Source organism: Rousettus aegyptiacus, unplaced genomic scaffold (assembly GCF_014176215.1).
Source record: "Rousettus aegyptiacus isolate mRouAeg1 unplaced genomic scaffold, mRouAeg1.p scaffold_m13_p_1, whole genome shotgun sequence".
NCBI classification, from domain to species: domain Eukaryota; kingdom Metazoa; phylum Chordata; class Mammalia; order Chiroptera; family Pteropodidae; genus Rousettus; species Rousettus aegyptiacus.
In genome coordinates, this window is record NW_023416284.1 from 83,887,280 (window position 1) to 83,903,463 (window position 16,184).

The 16,184-nt window shown below is 47.1% G+C and overlaps 2 protein-coding genes across 5 annotated transcripts in view; one reads left to right on the forward strand and one right to left on the reverse strand.

Annotated features, from left to right (window-relative positions):
- The window catches only part of SLC22A23 (solute carrier family 22 member 23), a 171,169-nt gene that overhangs the window by 139,783 nt on the left and 15,202 nt on the right, over positions 1–16,184 (forward strand). For 2 of the 4 annotated variants that reach the window (XM_036237454.1, XM_016166671.2), the window contains exons 5-9: positions 2,316–2,443; positions 10,230–10,332; positions 13,060–13,292; positions 14,988–15,020; positions 15,151–15,174. In XM_036237454.1, the coding sequence (XP_036093347.1) occupies positions 2,316–2,443; positions 10,230–10,332; positions 13,060–13,292; positions 14,988–15,020; positions 15,151–15,174 (521 nt within the window). Of the gene's footprint in view, positions 1–2,315; positions 2,444–10,229; positions 10,333–13,059; positions 13,293–14,987; positions 15,021–15,150; positions 15,175–16,184 lie in introns of those variants that run through there. The other 2 variants (XM_016166672.2, XR_004955851.1) reach the window with 2 other exon arrangements.
- Positions 8,064–16,184, reverse strand: part of PSMG4 (proteasome assembly chaperone 4) — a 32,192-nt gene continuing 24,071 nt past the window's right edge. Inside the window, exon 3 of the mRNA XM_036237457.1 lies at positions 8,064–8,594. Coding sequence (XP_036093350.1) covers positions 8,488–8,594 — 107 coding nt within the window. The 3' untranslated portion in view covers positions 8,064–8,487. The remainder of the gene's footprint in view (positions 8,595–16,184) is intronic.

A 16,184-nucleotide genomic window follows, 5' to 3' on the forward strand; every position in this document is an offset into this window, starting at 1 on the left:
AGTTCCTGCCATTACCCGCCATGGGGCCTGCCGCACAGAACAGCCAGTGCAGGGAGGGCTCTGCCCAGATCAGTACCTAAAATCTACAGAGAAGAGTAACCCACTTCTCAGTGCTCAACAACTTGATCAGGCAGATTAAAGTAGAAAAAGTACACGACAAAGAATTGATTTGATTTAATAGTTGTGTGCGGAATCCTGCATGAACAAATGAAAGATAAAGATCGATCACATCCTGTGTCATGAAAGCCAGTCCCAAGGGGTACCAAAGAGGTCACTAATGCAGACTATTTTCTGATAAGGATTTAATAAAATTAAAGATGAAACAACAACACAATTTCATCACTACTCCCGTCTCAAAACCTGTATGTTTAGAAATGTAACATTTATATATTTTATATATTTATATTTGTGTATATCATAGGTAAGGAAAAATCCTGATAGAAGTCACAAAATACTTAGAATCAAAGCAAGAACTACATTATCAAAACTTGTGAAATGTAGCTAAAATGATACTTAGATGAAAATTTCAAGCCCAAAAGGTATACATTAGAAAGCAAGAATTAAAGTTAATGATCCGTGTGTCCATGTCAAGAAATTAGAAAATATCACTGAACCCAGATAGATCAGAAAGATGAAAATGATGTAGATGAGTGATGTAGAGGCTGGCATTAGTGTTAGGTTATTTCATTATAAAGAAAAATCTGATGGCAAGATGTTAATATCTATATAATTTTGATGTCTATTATAATATACTCTAAGTGTTTTTCTTTGCTTGAATTATGTTATTCAGAATTAATTTTTAAAAACTAGAGACCAGTAAAACAAACATTAATTTTGATTATTAAAAAATAAAAATTAGTGCCTATAATATGAAACTTATGTTTTAGTGCCTTTCCAGGCGAGCTCCCAGGTGAAAAGACATGAGGCTTTCTAAGCCTGTCTTAACATTTGGGTGACGGTCCTCTGGGCAGGCACACAGCCTCCTGCACCTCCGTGCAGCTGCACAGGAGGGTGGCTTTTGAACTAGAGAGAAGCCCCCCAGGTATCTAGCATGGATTAACATGCAAATCAGACTATCCCAAATACAACACTAATTCAGTGAGAACCTGCCCTGCTGTTCTGCAAAATGCAGTCACAACCAAGTAGAAACTTGATTTTTGTTCAAATAAGTAAGAGAAACAGCAGTTATTAGATGTCATCAGTGATGTGACTTTGAAATAAAAATTCACCACTGATAACTTTTTCCAGCCTCTGGATTACTTTCGAGACTCTCCTGAGCATGCAGAGCAGGTGTTGGGTGGTTACAGTGATAACTTCTGATCAGTGTCAGTCATGACTCCCTAATACTATGTCACTGAAATAAAATACAGTGATGACTGAAGCCCTTAGCTGACAAAGGATAAGACTGTCATTTGATTTCCAATTTTTGCATCTGCCAATCAGGAGTGACACCTGTTTTGTAATGAAGTTCTAAGGGAACAGTGTTGTCCGGCTGCTTGAGCACAAGGCAGAGTTGAGGAGTTAACAGCAGAGACCTTATGCCTCACAGTCTAAAATATGGACTATTCAAACTTTTACAGAAAAAGTGAACAGATCCCTGCTCCAAGCTGACACATTGTTCTTTAACTGACTTGTGACTATTGTCATAAACACAAACTTACAAAATGCATGGGTAATAAAACATTCGTTTTTTTGTTTTTTGTTTTTTTTTCTATTCGCACTCCTCACGGATTTTATCTTAGGAGCAAACAAGGAAGGAATCTGTTGCTACTAAAACTTGAAAACTGCTGTGTTATGATATCATCTCAGGGAGATGTGACTTGCAGTTAGCAGCAAGATGAAACTCATTCTGTAGGTAAGACCTGTGGAAAGTCAGTCAGTCTTCAGATCGTCAAGAACTGAAAATAACTATCAGGTTGCTAGTATCAGGGGCATTTTTTTAAACTTAAAATTATCCTATTCATATTTGTTTTTTTGTGACACAATATAACAAAAGCAGCCCTTCAGTGAATTGCGTAGACATGCTTATTTTTAAAAGTGTGAGTAATCTGATTTCTCGACATGGTTGATAAGATATTGTTCCTGTCTGCCGCGTATTAAGTATCACAATTTTTATACTTTCTAATAGAAAATTAGCAACATTCCGGCACCCACAGCCTTATTGCCCCTGATTGGGCCAATGAGAGTCCTGAGCGTTTATTGACCCTCCACAGCTCAACGCTTTCTACAAAGTTCACAGGCCCAGGATATAATCTGCACTTCTTAATGCTCTTCAGAATCAGAAACATTTATGGATTTCCTTTTTATCTCTGAAGGGTATTCCCCGAGTCCCTCCGGTGGCTGATGGCTACCCAGCAGTTTGAGTCTGCAAAGAAGCTGATCCTGCACTTCACACAGAAGAACTGCATGAACCCCCAGAGTGACATCAAAGGCGTGATGCCCGGTGAGTATAACCCTGTAGCCCTGCCAGCCTTGGGAGAGGCACCACCTGTCCTGAACCACAGAACAGTCCCCTGATGCTGGGATTGGTCTTGTTTTACCGAGCAGCTGCCCTAGATAGCTGTTTAACTTCCTGTGATGTTTGGTCTACAGCTGTACTAGGAACATGGGTGAATTGAAATTCTCTCCACCCTCTCGTTATTGGATCTTTCCTGATCAAGTCTAACACACTGTGGGGCTCCACATAGCCCATCCAAACCCAGAAGCGAGGCATGAGCCTAACATGCACCTGATTGTCAAGAGAATATTTAGAAGGGGTAGAAAAGCCTGTGTCTGGCACACAACCCTGCCTCCCTGCCTGCCTTCCTGCCAGGTTTAAATGCCAGCAGTCCTGGCTGGGGGTGCAACTGGCCTTTACTACCCCTCTTTTCCTAAATATGACCTTCAGAGAGCTGCCATTGTCTATATCTGTCATGACCTCTTTGTGGGACAACTGAAGAAGTGGAAAAGGAGTATTCTAGTATATGGATTCAGATCCATAGAATTCATGTGTGTCAGGAGCATCATCTGACAAGCTAGGTCGGGACTTGCAAGCTGCAGATGCATATCGCCAGGAGGTTGTTAAAACCCAGACTCCTGGGCCTTTCCTGGCACCCAAAGATTCTGAGCCAGTAAATTTGAATAAGCCCTAAGAATTTGCACTTTTAATCAGCACTGGAAGAAATTCTGACACATGAGGTGTACAGACCTCCTTCTGAAAGCCCCCAATAGACCAGTCCCAAGCTCTAACCCACTGCCCCAACCCGAAGACCTGGTATTAATGGTACTGCTGTTACAAATTTCCCAGGAAAATAATCTGCAGGCCCTTGTCCCAGAGAGATATGTGCATTCTCCCCCACCCCTCCATTACCCCCATGATCTGAAATTTTATCCCACAGGTATTTACAAAACTGCTGCCATGTAACAGGCACTTTTCTAAAGCAGAGAAGAAAACACGCAGAGCTTACAGGCAAGTGGGGAAAGGCAGACAGTGAACAATTAAATGTATAATAGAAGGGATGAATTCTGTAAGAAAACTCCACAGAACAGAAGGATAGAGGGTGGTAGTGAGTGTCCACAGTCAGAGGGTTAGGGAGCCTGGCTCCAAGATGACAGGTGAGAAGTCACCTGAACAAAGAAGGAGCATGTGCCCTGCAGGTCTCCATTCTTCATGGAGAAGGAACACATGAGAAATCGCACTCAAGGAAGTCAGAGCACGCTGGCCAGTGGCGGGGTGTCTGGACTCACCTATTCCATGGTTCCTAGATAAGCTGTTCTTTAGACTCCTGATTTGAGAGATCTGGGGCTCAGTATCAGTAGCAGTTCCCTAGATGCTGCTCAGCCAGGACAACATCCCTGCCTTGGCCTGTGTTCATGATCTGGGAGGTGGGGACAGTAAGGCTAGGCCACCTGCACCCGGTGGGCAGGCTTGACCAGCCAAACAGTAGCACAGGTAGAAGAGTTCAGGAAGCCTAGAGCCCTTGCTTGACTGGAATAAAGAAGGATGTGAGTCAGGTTGCTTAACGTGAAGAGCAATGAGTGCTGGTGCTTTGCAGAGAGGATCTGTAGTCTCTAAGTAAGTGACAGTGATCATAAATAGGACATTCACATAGTGCTTGTATGGCAGTCACTTTTCTAAATGACTTGCAGATGTTAACTTATATCTAATATTTAATCCTAAGTACTTGGCATATATTAACTTATATTTCTTGACAACTTGAGTCCCATGAGGGAGTTACTATAATTAATTATCTCTACTTGCAGAGGAGGAAACTGTGGCACAGAGAGTTTAAGTGTCTTGTCAGAGGTCTCACATCTAGTTAGTGGCTGAGCTGAGACCTGAACCCAGGAAGTCCAGCAGAAGCAGCTGATAGATGAGGGTGACAAAGATACTAATGTGATTGTATAGAGAAGAAGAATATTGAATTAACCTTTCTTTTTGGGGGCCATGTTTGCTGATTTTGGAATGTCCAGCTGTCCTCCCCAAACTTCTCCAGGCTCCATTCATTAGGAAATTAATGCTCTTAAGTCTTTCAGTATAATTTGTTTCCCGGCATTTCACTAATTAAATCACATGTTCCACTAATTTCAAGTTAAAATATTGTCTGGGAAAAGCTTGTTTTCTCAATCCAATTTATACTGATTCGTTTCCTCTCTATTTTGGGAAAGTGGTATTAAATCTTTTTTCCCCTTTCTTTTGCTGATGTTTATTGCTGTACCAGTGCCCCAGAAGGAGGCTGGGAGAGAGGGGGCTGACACACGTGACTTTACCCCCCCTCGGGAGGGTAATCACAGCATCCGTGCCTAGGGGCACTCACTTCACATCTGCCTCTGGATCCTGCTCACTCCCAACAAATTGGTGACAGCACCATGGCAAAAGCCAGCTGAGTGCTTAGGGGAAGGCAAGTCTCCGTTTCGTCTAAACTGGCCACTTCCAACTTTCTTAGGCTGGTCTCACTTTTCTGCTTGGAATCTTCTTTCTGTCGCCTCAGCTAATCCATCTGCCAACACCTTAGTCTCTTACTCTGCTTCTTACCTGCCTTGAGTCCATCCTCACTGCCACCCTTCCCCTCACATCACCACTTGCTCAAAAAATTCTTTGGTGGCCCACCTTCCAGGGCCCACAGCCTAGATCCCCAAGTCCTTCAAGCCACTCTGAGAGCCTGTCTCACCTTTCTGCCTCTCACAGATGCTCTGGCTTTTGTTGCGCTCTCAGAATGCACCAGGCACCTCCTCTCTGCAGGGCCTTCCCGCTTCAGTCCCCTATCCTCAGCCCCACTCTTGTTTGGCCAGCTCCTCAGGGACCAGGTGAGCCTGACTCCCCAGGCCCAAGCCAGCCCGCCAGTGGTGCACCATCGCAGCTGCAGGCACTTTGCCCTGTTGCCAGCATCCAGCTGTAAGGAATGGTTTGTGTGGCTCCTTACGACCCGTTGCCCTGTGTCTACAGAGCAGGGTTCCACTGTTTCTCCTGCACTAGCAGAAGACCTGACTCCTAGCAGGCGTTCCATGTATAGCTGTTGAATAAATGAATTGTGGTCTCCTGTGGTCAGGAGGAGTTAGGGCAGTTTTTCATGGGACTCAGCCACAGCTGCTGGTTATGCTGCCTCCGGATAGATGAGTGTTTCAGGTCTGCCTATAGGTATGTGAGTGCAGTAGGAGGTGTGGGGGTGGGTTCCTGCCCCCATCAGTACATCCTAACTTTAGATTCAGGCTAGAAGAAAACCAAAATTTTCCATGCCCTTTTGTCTTTTAAAGAGATCTTGCAAGGTCTATCGTTGAACATGGCAGATTTTCTCAGTGGAGTTTGCAACTGAATTATTGTAGATATTTGGATGTGTTCCTGAATGTCATTCTTATAGTGTCATCCTATGTCATCCCATTAGTGTCACATAATGTGTCCAAGTACTGACCATTCTCCTTGTATCATAATTCCCAACATTGTGAACATTTCCTGCAGGAGTAGAGTCTGCTGGTTTCAAATGCGGCCGTGTAGACTGCAACCCACTGCACAGAGAATTCTCGGAATATGAGCCACACTCAACCATGCTCCTGTTGATAGTAACCCCAGCAGACAGTCACTGGGCAGTGACCCCAGAAGATGTGGGGTGAAACACTGCACATGCGGTTGATCCTCATCAGAGCCTGAGGAGGATGATAATCAGATCATCCTTGCTTCACCTGTGAGGACATGGGGCCCAGAGAGGCTAAGTGTTGGGAAGCTCCGCTTCCCCACTTCCCACATTCCCTCCACGTGAAACGAGCCAGCCTCAAGGAGGGAAGGTAAACTTGCTCCCCTCTTTTTCTCCTTGGGAGTGAGCCACATGCAGGGGGTCGGGTCCTGTGTCCTCGCCCATCAGGCCCTCTCTGGCAAGCACCCAGGAGAAGCCATCCTATCCCACCCGCACCAGGATGGGCAGGTGAATCTGTAAGATGCAGGTGTCCCAACCTCAGGCCCTTTCCAGTGATTAAGCATGGATTCTGCCCTCACCTGCCTCAGTCTTTATCTTATTTAATCCGTTTGGAACCTGAGGTGAGAAGAGGGTCCATGTATCAGGCCACCTCAGGTCCTCAGCATTAGATAAGTTGTTCAGTCACTTCACTAGCAAGTGATGTAACTGAGGTTGCCCCCAGTGCCCCATGCCTAATTACTGTGGCAAGCAACTTGTTCTCCTGCGTGGGTGGGTGGCTTCACTGGCTGGGGCCACGTGCACTAAAAGGGAGTTACAGAGGCTTGCAGTGCCGGGTCCCTTGTGGGAGATTTGGTTATTTTTAGAGTGGGCTGCCTGAGGTGACATTACGGTAAAATCCCTCACGGTGCTGTCATCTGCTGCTTGCTTCTGAAGCAAACTTATTCGATTGGCCAAGTGCCACTGCTTCTCTTCCTCCTGCTCCTCCTTCTGATCTTTCTCCTTTTAAACTCCTCCTCCCCTCCTTCTTTTTGATCTTTTCTAGTTTTCTTATCTATAACTGATGTTTTTCCAGTTTCTCCAGGAACGCATTTGCAGTGTACACAAGCAAAGCCAGTCTGTCTCACACCCCCATTAAAGGGACTGCGAGTGCCCCTAGGTGTGCATTTTCCCTGCATCTCCGAGGCTGGCCTTGAGTGGTCTGCCACTGTCTTCTCCCACTGCTGTTTCAGGAAGCATAATTAGGCCCCTCCCCCTGGATCTCTAAACCACGGGGAGGTCGTGACATTTCCAGTCTGTCTGCAGGGACACCTTCCCTTCTGCAGTCACTACTGAGAAGCAGGAACAGTCTGGGTCAACTGGGGCACTGAGAGCCATGCAGGGCCCCCTTTATTTGGTATTCATAACAATGCTCCATGGTGGGGACATTGTTCCCCTTAACAGATAAGAAACTGAGGCACAGAACAACTAACTTTCCAAAGGACCTCAACAAAAAGGTTAAATAAAAGCTGAGTCTCTGCAGGGCTTCAGACCCCTTGCTGTGCCCCAAATTGGGAAAAGAGACCCCACCCAGCCATACCGGTGCCCTGCGGTCACACAGCACAGTGATGGCTGATATGCAAAGGTACAGGGGCCGAAAAGGGCTGCAGGATGAGGAGGAGGTGCCTGGCTTGTCAATCGTAAATAGGCTCTGTTTGTTTTGTTTTGAAATTTTTCTAATGGCTCTAACTCAAGAGGGTTGAAGAGTTAGGGAGAGGAAATGCTTTCATAGTTGTTTCCTTGGTGGTCAATTCTCAATGCCTCCTTTTACTCCTATTATTTTCACGTGTAAGGACTTTGGAAAGTCCCTGAGATATCTGTCTAATAACCAGAGAGATGGAAAGGCCTTTTCCATCACCTATCCAGTTACCATAGGAGGTCTCGGAAGTCATCTAATGTTTCCTATAACTCAGAGCTGGTGGATTTTTGCCCAGAAGAACAGATCTAGTGCTGAACAAGTTTTATGTTGTTGTTTATAGGCTGGTGATGTGCATAACAGAGAGAAAATATCAGTAGCTCCAGACAGGTTAATTTAATTCCGTTTAGAATAATGCAGTTACCTCTGTAGGCTGCAGTCAATTCTTCAGACTTGGGCTCTAGAATTTAATGTTATGAAGAAAAAAAACTTACTCATCATGATTACAGTTGCTACAACTTCTTTATCAACAACTATTTTATATACAATAATGTGTTAGAGTTAAGTTTGGGCCACATTAGCGAAAAACAACCTTTAAACTTATGTAAATATACTAATGGACATTTAAATTTTCTTCTTGTAAGATTTTCATAGTGAAATGTAGCAAATGTAGCTATTATAGTCGATTCCTGACAAGTTTTACAAAAGCAAAGAGCTCATATCATTGGATCCAGCATTTCCTGTTAACAATATCTCTGTGTGCTTTAAAATTTAATGATAGGGAAAGAATGTCTGTAAATTGAATTAGACTATTGTTACGGGTGGGAGGGGGGGACATAAAAGTCAGGAAGACCTCAGGAGAGAGTCTGTGGACAGCCAGCCCAAATATCAGCCCTCTGGCTTGTGCACAGACCTCAGTTTTGCACTTTAATATGGAAAGGAAGAAAGTTCTGGAAACTCAAGTGGCATAGTGTCCCTCAGATATAAGAAAGGTTTTTCCTTCTGCCTTCTATGTCCCAGCTGGTAACACTGATCTAAAAAAAAAAAAAAAAATTGTTTTTAATTAAAAAATCTCCTAAACCCTTATGGTTAAGCAACATCTTTTCCTTCAAACTATAACTAATGAGGTTTGTGACCCTCCTGCCACTGGATGGCAGAAAGGAGGTAGAAGAGGAAAGAAGTAAGGCAAGGGCAGGTGGTGTCACTTCAGAGACACAGTCCTCTGAGGGAGCTGCTGCTCCCGGGTCCCTCCTGAGGCAGTCATATTTCCTCCCAGCAGTAAAGCTTCCCCAGTCACTGGGGCCTTTCCACTCCCACTGCTGTTTTTTACTTTTAGTAAACTTATTTTGGAGTAATTCTAGGTATACAGAAAAGTTGCAAAGGTAGTGCAGAATTTCAGAATACCCCTGACAAGTCTCCCCCCTCGTTGACATCTGATTTAACTATGGTACAGTTGTCACACCTGAGAAACTGCCATTGGCACACTACTGTTAGCCAGACCCTTCCATTTATCCGGGTGCCACTATTCTTTCCATGATTGACTTCCCTGCTCCAGGATACCATCCAGGACAGCATTTAGTCATCCCATCTCCCCAGTCCTCTCTGGTCTGTGACAGTTCCTCAGTCTTTCCTGGTTTTCGTGGCCTTGACAGTCTTGAGGAGCACTGGCCACCCACCCTATAGGTTAAGTCTCCTTTTTTTTTTTAGCTCCAGAGTAGGAAATTATTCTCCGAGGACAAGCCTGGCTAGGAGAGCAGGAAGGGGCCTGGGAGGCTAAACGTGTGGGTTTTCTGCTTAGTCTCATAGGGAGGCCTTGGAGGGGCAGGAGGGGCAGGCATTGCCTTGTTTGTTTGCGCTTCCTTGTTAAATTGCTAACTCGACACCAGGGCTTTAGCAAACTCATTAACCCCGTTAAGGAGGCAGTGGAGGCCATCGGAGTTTGTTCAGAATGGCTTTCGGAGCTAGTTCGAGCCTCACAAGAAACTCTCATAACTTTGTAGTTGGTCACAACACTTTGAGCCAAAACATTGTCTGTCTTGTCTGGCTCCCAAAGACTTTTGACCATTAACTAAAACATATACATACACGGATGTGTATATACACATATATAAGCACACGTGTTCCTCCATTTTTTTATCTCTCATTTGAAGATATGTGCACTCAAGGGACAGTTACAGAAAAAGCAGCTACAGCTATCGCACGTTCTGCCCACAGAGTCAAGGAGCATGTCAGCATGTGCTTTTCCCAGTCTCTGAGCAGTGGGTGACTGAGACATATCAGACTCTGTAAGGAAACAAACCACTCTTCTGATGTGCATGGAGCCTAATTAATGCTCAGAAACCTAGAACATCATCATTTAGTTCTGTACTCAGCCAGAGTGGAATGATCATTCGTGTGCCCTGCCTGGTTCCCAGGAAAGGCTTTGCAGTGGGGAGGCACTATATACTGACAATGTGTCATGGCTCCCTTCAGACCCCATGGGGAAATTTGAACTGCAGAGTTAAAGTCTGTGTGAGCCCATTTTCTGTCCTAAAAGCCAGGTCCTATCCCTGGCTTAGTGGAAAAGAAAAAGTTCTCTCTCCATGATGCCCGAATTTAGGAAATGGGCTGCCTTTGAGGCCGCCTGTCTAGGGTCTTGCTGAGAGGTGACGGGTTCTCTTTCTCTGCAGAGCTGGAGAAGGAGCTTTCCCGGAGGCCCAAGAAGGTCTGTATCGTGAAAGTGGTGGGAACACGGAACCTGTGGAAGAACATCGTGGTGTTGTGTGTGAACTCGTGAGTCACCAGAGGGACACATCTGTGGCCGAGGTCAGGGAGGGGCCGGAAAGGAAAGCTGCCAGAGAAGAGGCCACAGAGCCCTCCTCCTCCCCAACAGGACTTTGAATCATGGCTGCGCAGGGCCCTCTGGCCTGTCCAGGGCTCCACTCTTTGCTAACGGGTCCTGAGTAAGCCCGATAAGCCTGTCAGGGCTTCCTAACTGGTGGTCTGAAGGTTACAGTACTGGAAGATATGGACCCCACCCCCAGTCTCAGGGCAGCTAGGGCCCCAGCCAGCTACCTCAGCCCAGCAGGCCAGGCATCTTACTGTGCAGGCTGCACAGGTGGGGAGCCCTGAGCTAGTCCCATAGATATGCATTCCTTAGGACTGTCAGAGAACAGGTTCACGTCCATGGAACTCTGTCTCACTCTTTGCCTTGCAGTGATTGTACCTCCTTCAGAGGCACAGTGAGGAGGAGACTCCATGATGGAATTTCCAGATACTGGCACAGGAGAGGGGATTTGAGAACACCGGGGCCCTGGCTGTCTCCTCAGCCCAGGCTGCTCAGTGGCCTTGCTCCCACTTGGTGCCAGCATCTGCAGCCCAGCCCTGGTCAGAGGACCAGACCCAAAGGCGACCACAGGTTGTAGTGGGCCAGCCTAAAAACCCAATGTGAATCCCAGTCGTGCACCAAGAGGCATATGTCCACATCCAGCCCCACTGCCATCGTTTCCCCCAGTCACTCACGCAGTGTTCTGACGGCCCCTGTCCCAGGCTCAGTGTGTACCTAGGTCTTTCCTATTGAATCACAGCTCGGTATCCCTGTCCTTTCCTGATCACACAAGGTGGGCCCTCATTCAGGGTTGGAGGTCATCTGGGGAGTTAAAACTCCTACAGGGCTAGGGGTCATCTAGGCAAGGGGAGTAAGTTACTCATTTGGGGTTAGAGGTCATAGGGGATTGAAGTTTACAGTCATGAAAGGTCTCAGGACTGCTGTCAGGTAAAGAGAGAAGCCCAGGGTCGAGTCTGGTCCCACCATTCCTCATAGCTGTTTCTTCTGAAGCAGCACCATTTAATCAGTTCTCGATATTGGGGTTCCAGATTAAATTTTGGAGAGGATACAAAAGGTTCTACTGACAAAGTGACAGGAGAGCTCAGCTTTAATTTAACGCCCTTGTCCTACAAGTGGGAAACCAAAGCCCAGGTGAGGGAATGACCAGCCATGTCCACACAGTTGGTCAGGGCCTGAGATTTCAGGCCTTAGCCTCTTGGCCCAGAGTTGGCTACGGGCACAGCTGCTACACAACTGTACAATCTTGGGCAGATGCTGGCTAGGCCAATGGGACCATTAAGAATGGAGTGACTTTCCCAAGTTTTATTTTGGAAAAAAACACAAAATGTAACAAAGATGAGATGACAATTTTCCATTTTAGTGGCTCCTGTTGGGGGCAGGGGGATCCATTTCTCTGGTTTTGGCATCTGAAACTTTTTTGTGGTCAGAGGATTTCCTTTTTACCAGAACAAAAAGGTGGAAGATTTTCCTGAGACCTCAGTAGGCCAGGAAGAGACAGTCATCTGGGATCCCAGGAGACTGACTGACTCTCATCAATTGCTAGATTATGAAAGGATGGCACATGGGATCTGGGTCCTCTGCTGAATATATCCCAAGTAAAAATGCATTTTTTTTTTTTTTTTTTTTTTTTTTTTTTTTTTGGCAAAGGGAAGCTTCCTACCGTGGGGGATGGCAGTCTTTTGAGTCGACCTCAACACATCCTCAAGTTGGATGAAAACACACAAGGGTGGTTGGGAGAGAAGGGAAGTTTTAGCTCTAGATGGCCTCTCAGCCCTGACATAACGAATGGGTTCACACATGGCCACGTCCCAAAAGGCCCTTCTGAGCCCTGGAGAGAGCTGACATGGTATGCGTCGTCACGGCTCAGCCTCCCTGGGTGTGCACAGACGCATATTTATTCCTCTTTCCCAGAGTAGACATCTGTCTGCAACAATTAGAACACACATTTTCCAGCAGGTTTCTATGATCCTATCGGGCAGTAGCGAGGCTCAACCAGGGGCAGTGGAGGGAAACAGAAGTAAATTAAGAATTGAAACCGAGTCTCCAGTGTTTGGCCTGACTTCCTACTGGCTTCTTCAGGGTGCCTTTGTCAAGTAGCAGCAGGAAAGGGTTGAGTAAGTAGTTATCGACTTGGATGAATCCCCAAGCTTCCAGAACCTTGAGTGCCAAGGAAGAGGTGAAGACACAGACAGGCAGTGTGTCTTGGAAGTTGTCACTTGCCAGCTGAGTAACCTTATGCAAGCTGTTTAACCTCCCTAAGCCTGTCTGCCCATCTGGGAAGTGGGTCTGACGATAGCTCTTATGGTGTCGATGTGGTATTAAATGAGTTGACACATGGGAGCACTTCGTCTTACAGTTGAATTCCCATGAAAAGTGATGTTTGAACAGAAGGTCTCACTGCTTTTATGCTCACACCTTTCTACTAAAGTGATGGCAGGGAGAAGGTACATGTACCTCGTGAGGGGTCACGCTCCTGTCACTCCTCTGAGGTCTTCTCTTCATTTTACTCTATCATATGTTCATATATGGTAACAGCATGCTTTATGCTTTTGATTACCCATAGAGCCACATATATTTCCTGGTTATTGAACACAGCGACCTCCTAAGGGATAGACCAGAGTCCCTCATATCTCCGCCACCTGAACACGGCCCTCTTGGTGTGTCTCCCGCAGGCTGACAGGGTACGGAATCCACCACTGCTTCGCGAGGAGCATGATGGGCCACGAGGTTAAGGTGCCACCCCTCGAGAACTTCTACGCTGACTACTACACCATGGCCAGCATCGCCCTGGCATCCTGCCTGGCCATGTGCGTGGTGGTCAGGTTCCTGGGGCGCAGGGGAGGGCTGCTGTTCTTCATGATCCTCACTGCCCTGGCCTCACTCCTGCAGCTCGGGCTCCTCAACCGTGAGTGTCGGGGGAGGCCTCTGTTGGGGGGACAGGGGGGAAGCCTGGTGGAGGGGGCCAGCATACAACAAAGGGTATTGGAAAGGGCCAGGTGAGACTTGAGACCAATTTTCGGTTAGCGGTTATTCCAAAATCAGCAGCTTGAAGAGACCAGTTTGAGGAAGTAGAGCTCTAACAGGAATGTGCATGGTGACTGCCTTTCCTCCCCCTCCCCCACCCCAACCCTGGAGCTCCAACTCAGGGCCTTCCTGGCTGCAGTGACTCTGGGCATGCAAGGCCCTCAGGGTCCTGGTGGATGTGGCGTCACTAATGGCCAGACTATCTCTTTGTGATACATCACATGACAAAGAAGAACAGAGGACTTGTTTCTTTCCCATGAAATTAAAGAGGAAATAAATAAATTTGACGCTCTTGCATTGGGACACTGCTTTATCGTAGATGTTCCCAAGCTCATCAGCTTGTCTTTGGGGCAAAGGATTTCTCAATAAATGTTTAAAATAATTTAAAGAAAGGCTAAGGAATCCGTGTAGCCCCTCCAGCTATAATAGGCAAGTTCAGGACAGTTCCTCGTGCACAAACACCCACCTCCATGCACGGAAAAAGCAGCAGGCATTTCTCTGACCTGCCCACAGTGAGACATGAATGAGCAGGGCAGCTGAGCCCTCTTCTCACCCAGGTACGGTCCTCCTGGGACAGGGTGGGACACTGCGGAGACACAGATGCCGCTTATCATTCCTTCCTGCACAAGGAGAGCTAGCCCAAGCTTTGGGGATGGGGCTTGGTGACCATCCAGTTGCACTTAGATCAGAGCCACTGAAAAAACAAAAAGCTTTCTAGTATTTCAGGTTTGCATGATGTGTCTGAGGTACACGTCAGCATCCTGGACAGAAGTAAGAGAAAGAAAAGACTCACAACTTTCTCAGCCTTATTGTATAAACTGGATTATAGAGTGACTGGCTTCAGCCTCAGGAGCCATCTTTCTAACTCGGGCAAGTTCTTGCGTATTCTGCATCTTGCTGGGACACTGGCCTTTGTTTTGGCTGTGAGTAACAAGGAAATGGATAAGTGATGACTTTCCCCAATACATGGTGACTCTCTCCTGACCATCCCCAATACATGGTGACTCTCTCTGAGCTCACACAGTTCGAGTGGACATGCAGAAGGGCAGCAGCTCCTGGGAGTATCACAGTGCTCTTGGTCCCTGAGCAGGAATGCCATGGGAACTTTATGCAAAGGGCAAGTAGATGTGAAGATCAGAGCTCAAGAGCACAAGAAATGCCACCTGGCAGGTCTGCCCCCGCAGCACTTAATGCTCCCCTGAGCACAAATGAGCAGTGAATAATTTTATACATAATGAAATTAACCCTTTGGCTTGAGGTGAGGAGGTGTGCTAGACTCTGTTCTGAAGAGGTCAGTTTTCTCCCCAGGATCTGAGACCAGTGGGATATAGCCTGCCTTTCAGAACAAAATGCGCCTTGTTGAGTCAATCGCTAATGCCAGTGCCCGGGAGTGCCCCCATAAGTCTTTTCCATCACTCTCGCACTCTGGCCCCAGACCTGGAAGGGAATTTTCTGAAAAGCAAGTCACATGGAAACACACAGTTGTCTCTTCATGCCTAACATGCTTTCTTTCTCCCTTTTTTCCCCCACTTTCTTCGTCTTCTTCCATATGGGTACCATTATCTCTGTGGTCCAGTGATTGGAAAATACAGCCAGCATCCAGACTCAGGTGAGCCTCAAATGCTCATGCCATGAGCGTCGTCTTCTTTGTATTGCATCCAAACGGGCATTTTTATAAACACTCACGGATCTGTGGTTTCCCTCTCCTCTCTTTCTCCTCCTCCCTTTTACTCTCCAAGAGTTGCAGCTGAAGTTGGCCGTAGGTTGGACACTATAAGCATACATTTGTGTTCTTTACTCCCTCTTGCCTCTAGAAAGAGTGGCTCATTCCCCCATTTGCACCCAGCTTTTATGCATGCCCTCACCTCTTCCCCTGGCACCAGCAGTCAGCATGGGCCCTTGGCTTCTGCCCACAGTGAGCAGTTTGTCTACGGACAGTGCCTGAGCAGGATCAGAAAGCCCAGGAGTGTTGGAGGCCTAACTGACTGTGCTGTCAGGGAAAGCTGCTGTCCCCCTTTGTCAATCACACAAGCTCGCTGCTCTCCACCGTGGGGACAGCAGAGTCACTGCTGTGCACTTCAGTGCTGCTGGTCATATATGCCTGGCCTGATCCTAGCCTGTGCCACCAAGGCCCTCCACAGTGAGAGCCCTGAGGTCCTGGTGCAGCCTTGCAGGGACCTAACTGTGCTTCAAATGTATGACCCCCCGACAGCATGCTATCGCTCCGCGCTAGACACTACCTTGGCGTGAGGTCAGACTCTCGTGCCATTTGCAAGATGCTTGGGTTGGTTGAGCCCTTTACCTCCAGACCCATAAATTCTTCTATTTGGGTTATTTGAGTTTTTGTTCCCTTAATTCAAGCCTAAGACATACCGTGTCCTATGTATTGGACTGGGAAAACCTGAGGCCCAAATGGCCAGGGCTCTCTGGAGTGCTGAGGCCTTTCTCTGGAGCCAACATGGAAGACTGGGGCAGGAGACCACCAGCCACTTGTCTTGCCTGGCTGGCTTTTGGCCTATGGAGTTCTGGGAGAGTCAGCATGTGCTCCAGCATTCTAGACCCACAAAGGACTCACAGGAACCCAGGCAAATTCTTCTGCCAAGAGGATCTGGCCTCCTAGGCCTGGAGGTGCTCCTCCACCTCCAGAGGGAACTGAGCACCCTAGTCTGTACCTCACGCTGGAGAGTGGGGAAGAGGTGAGACCCTTCGCGGGTCCCAGGCTTCCCTCCTCCCCTCTCCCCCTGCTCTCTCTGCCCTGGCCTTACCAGCTTCC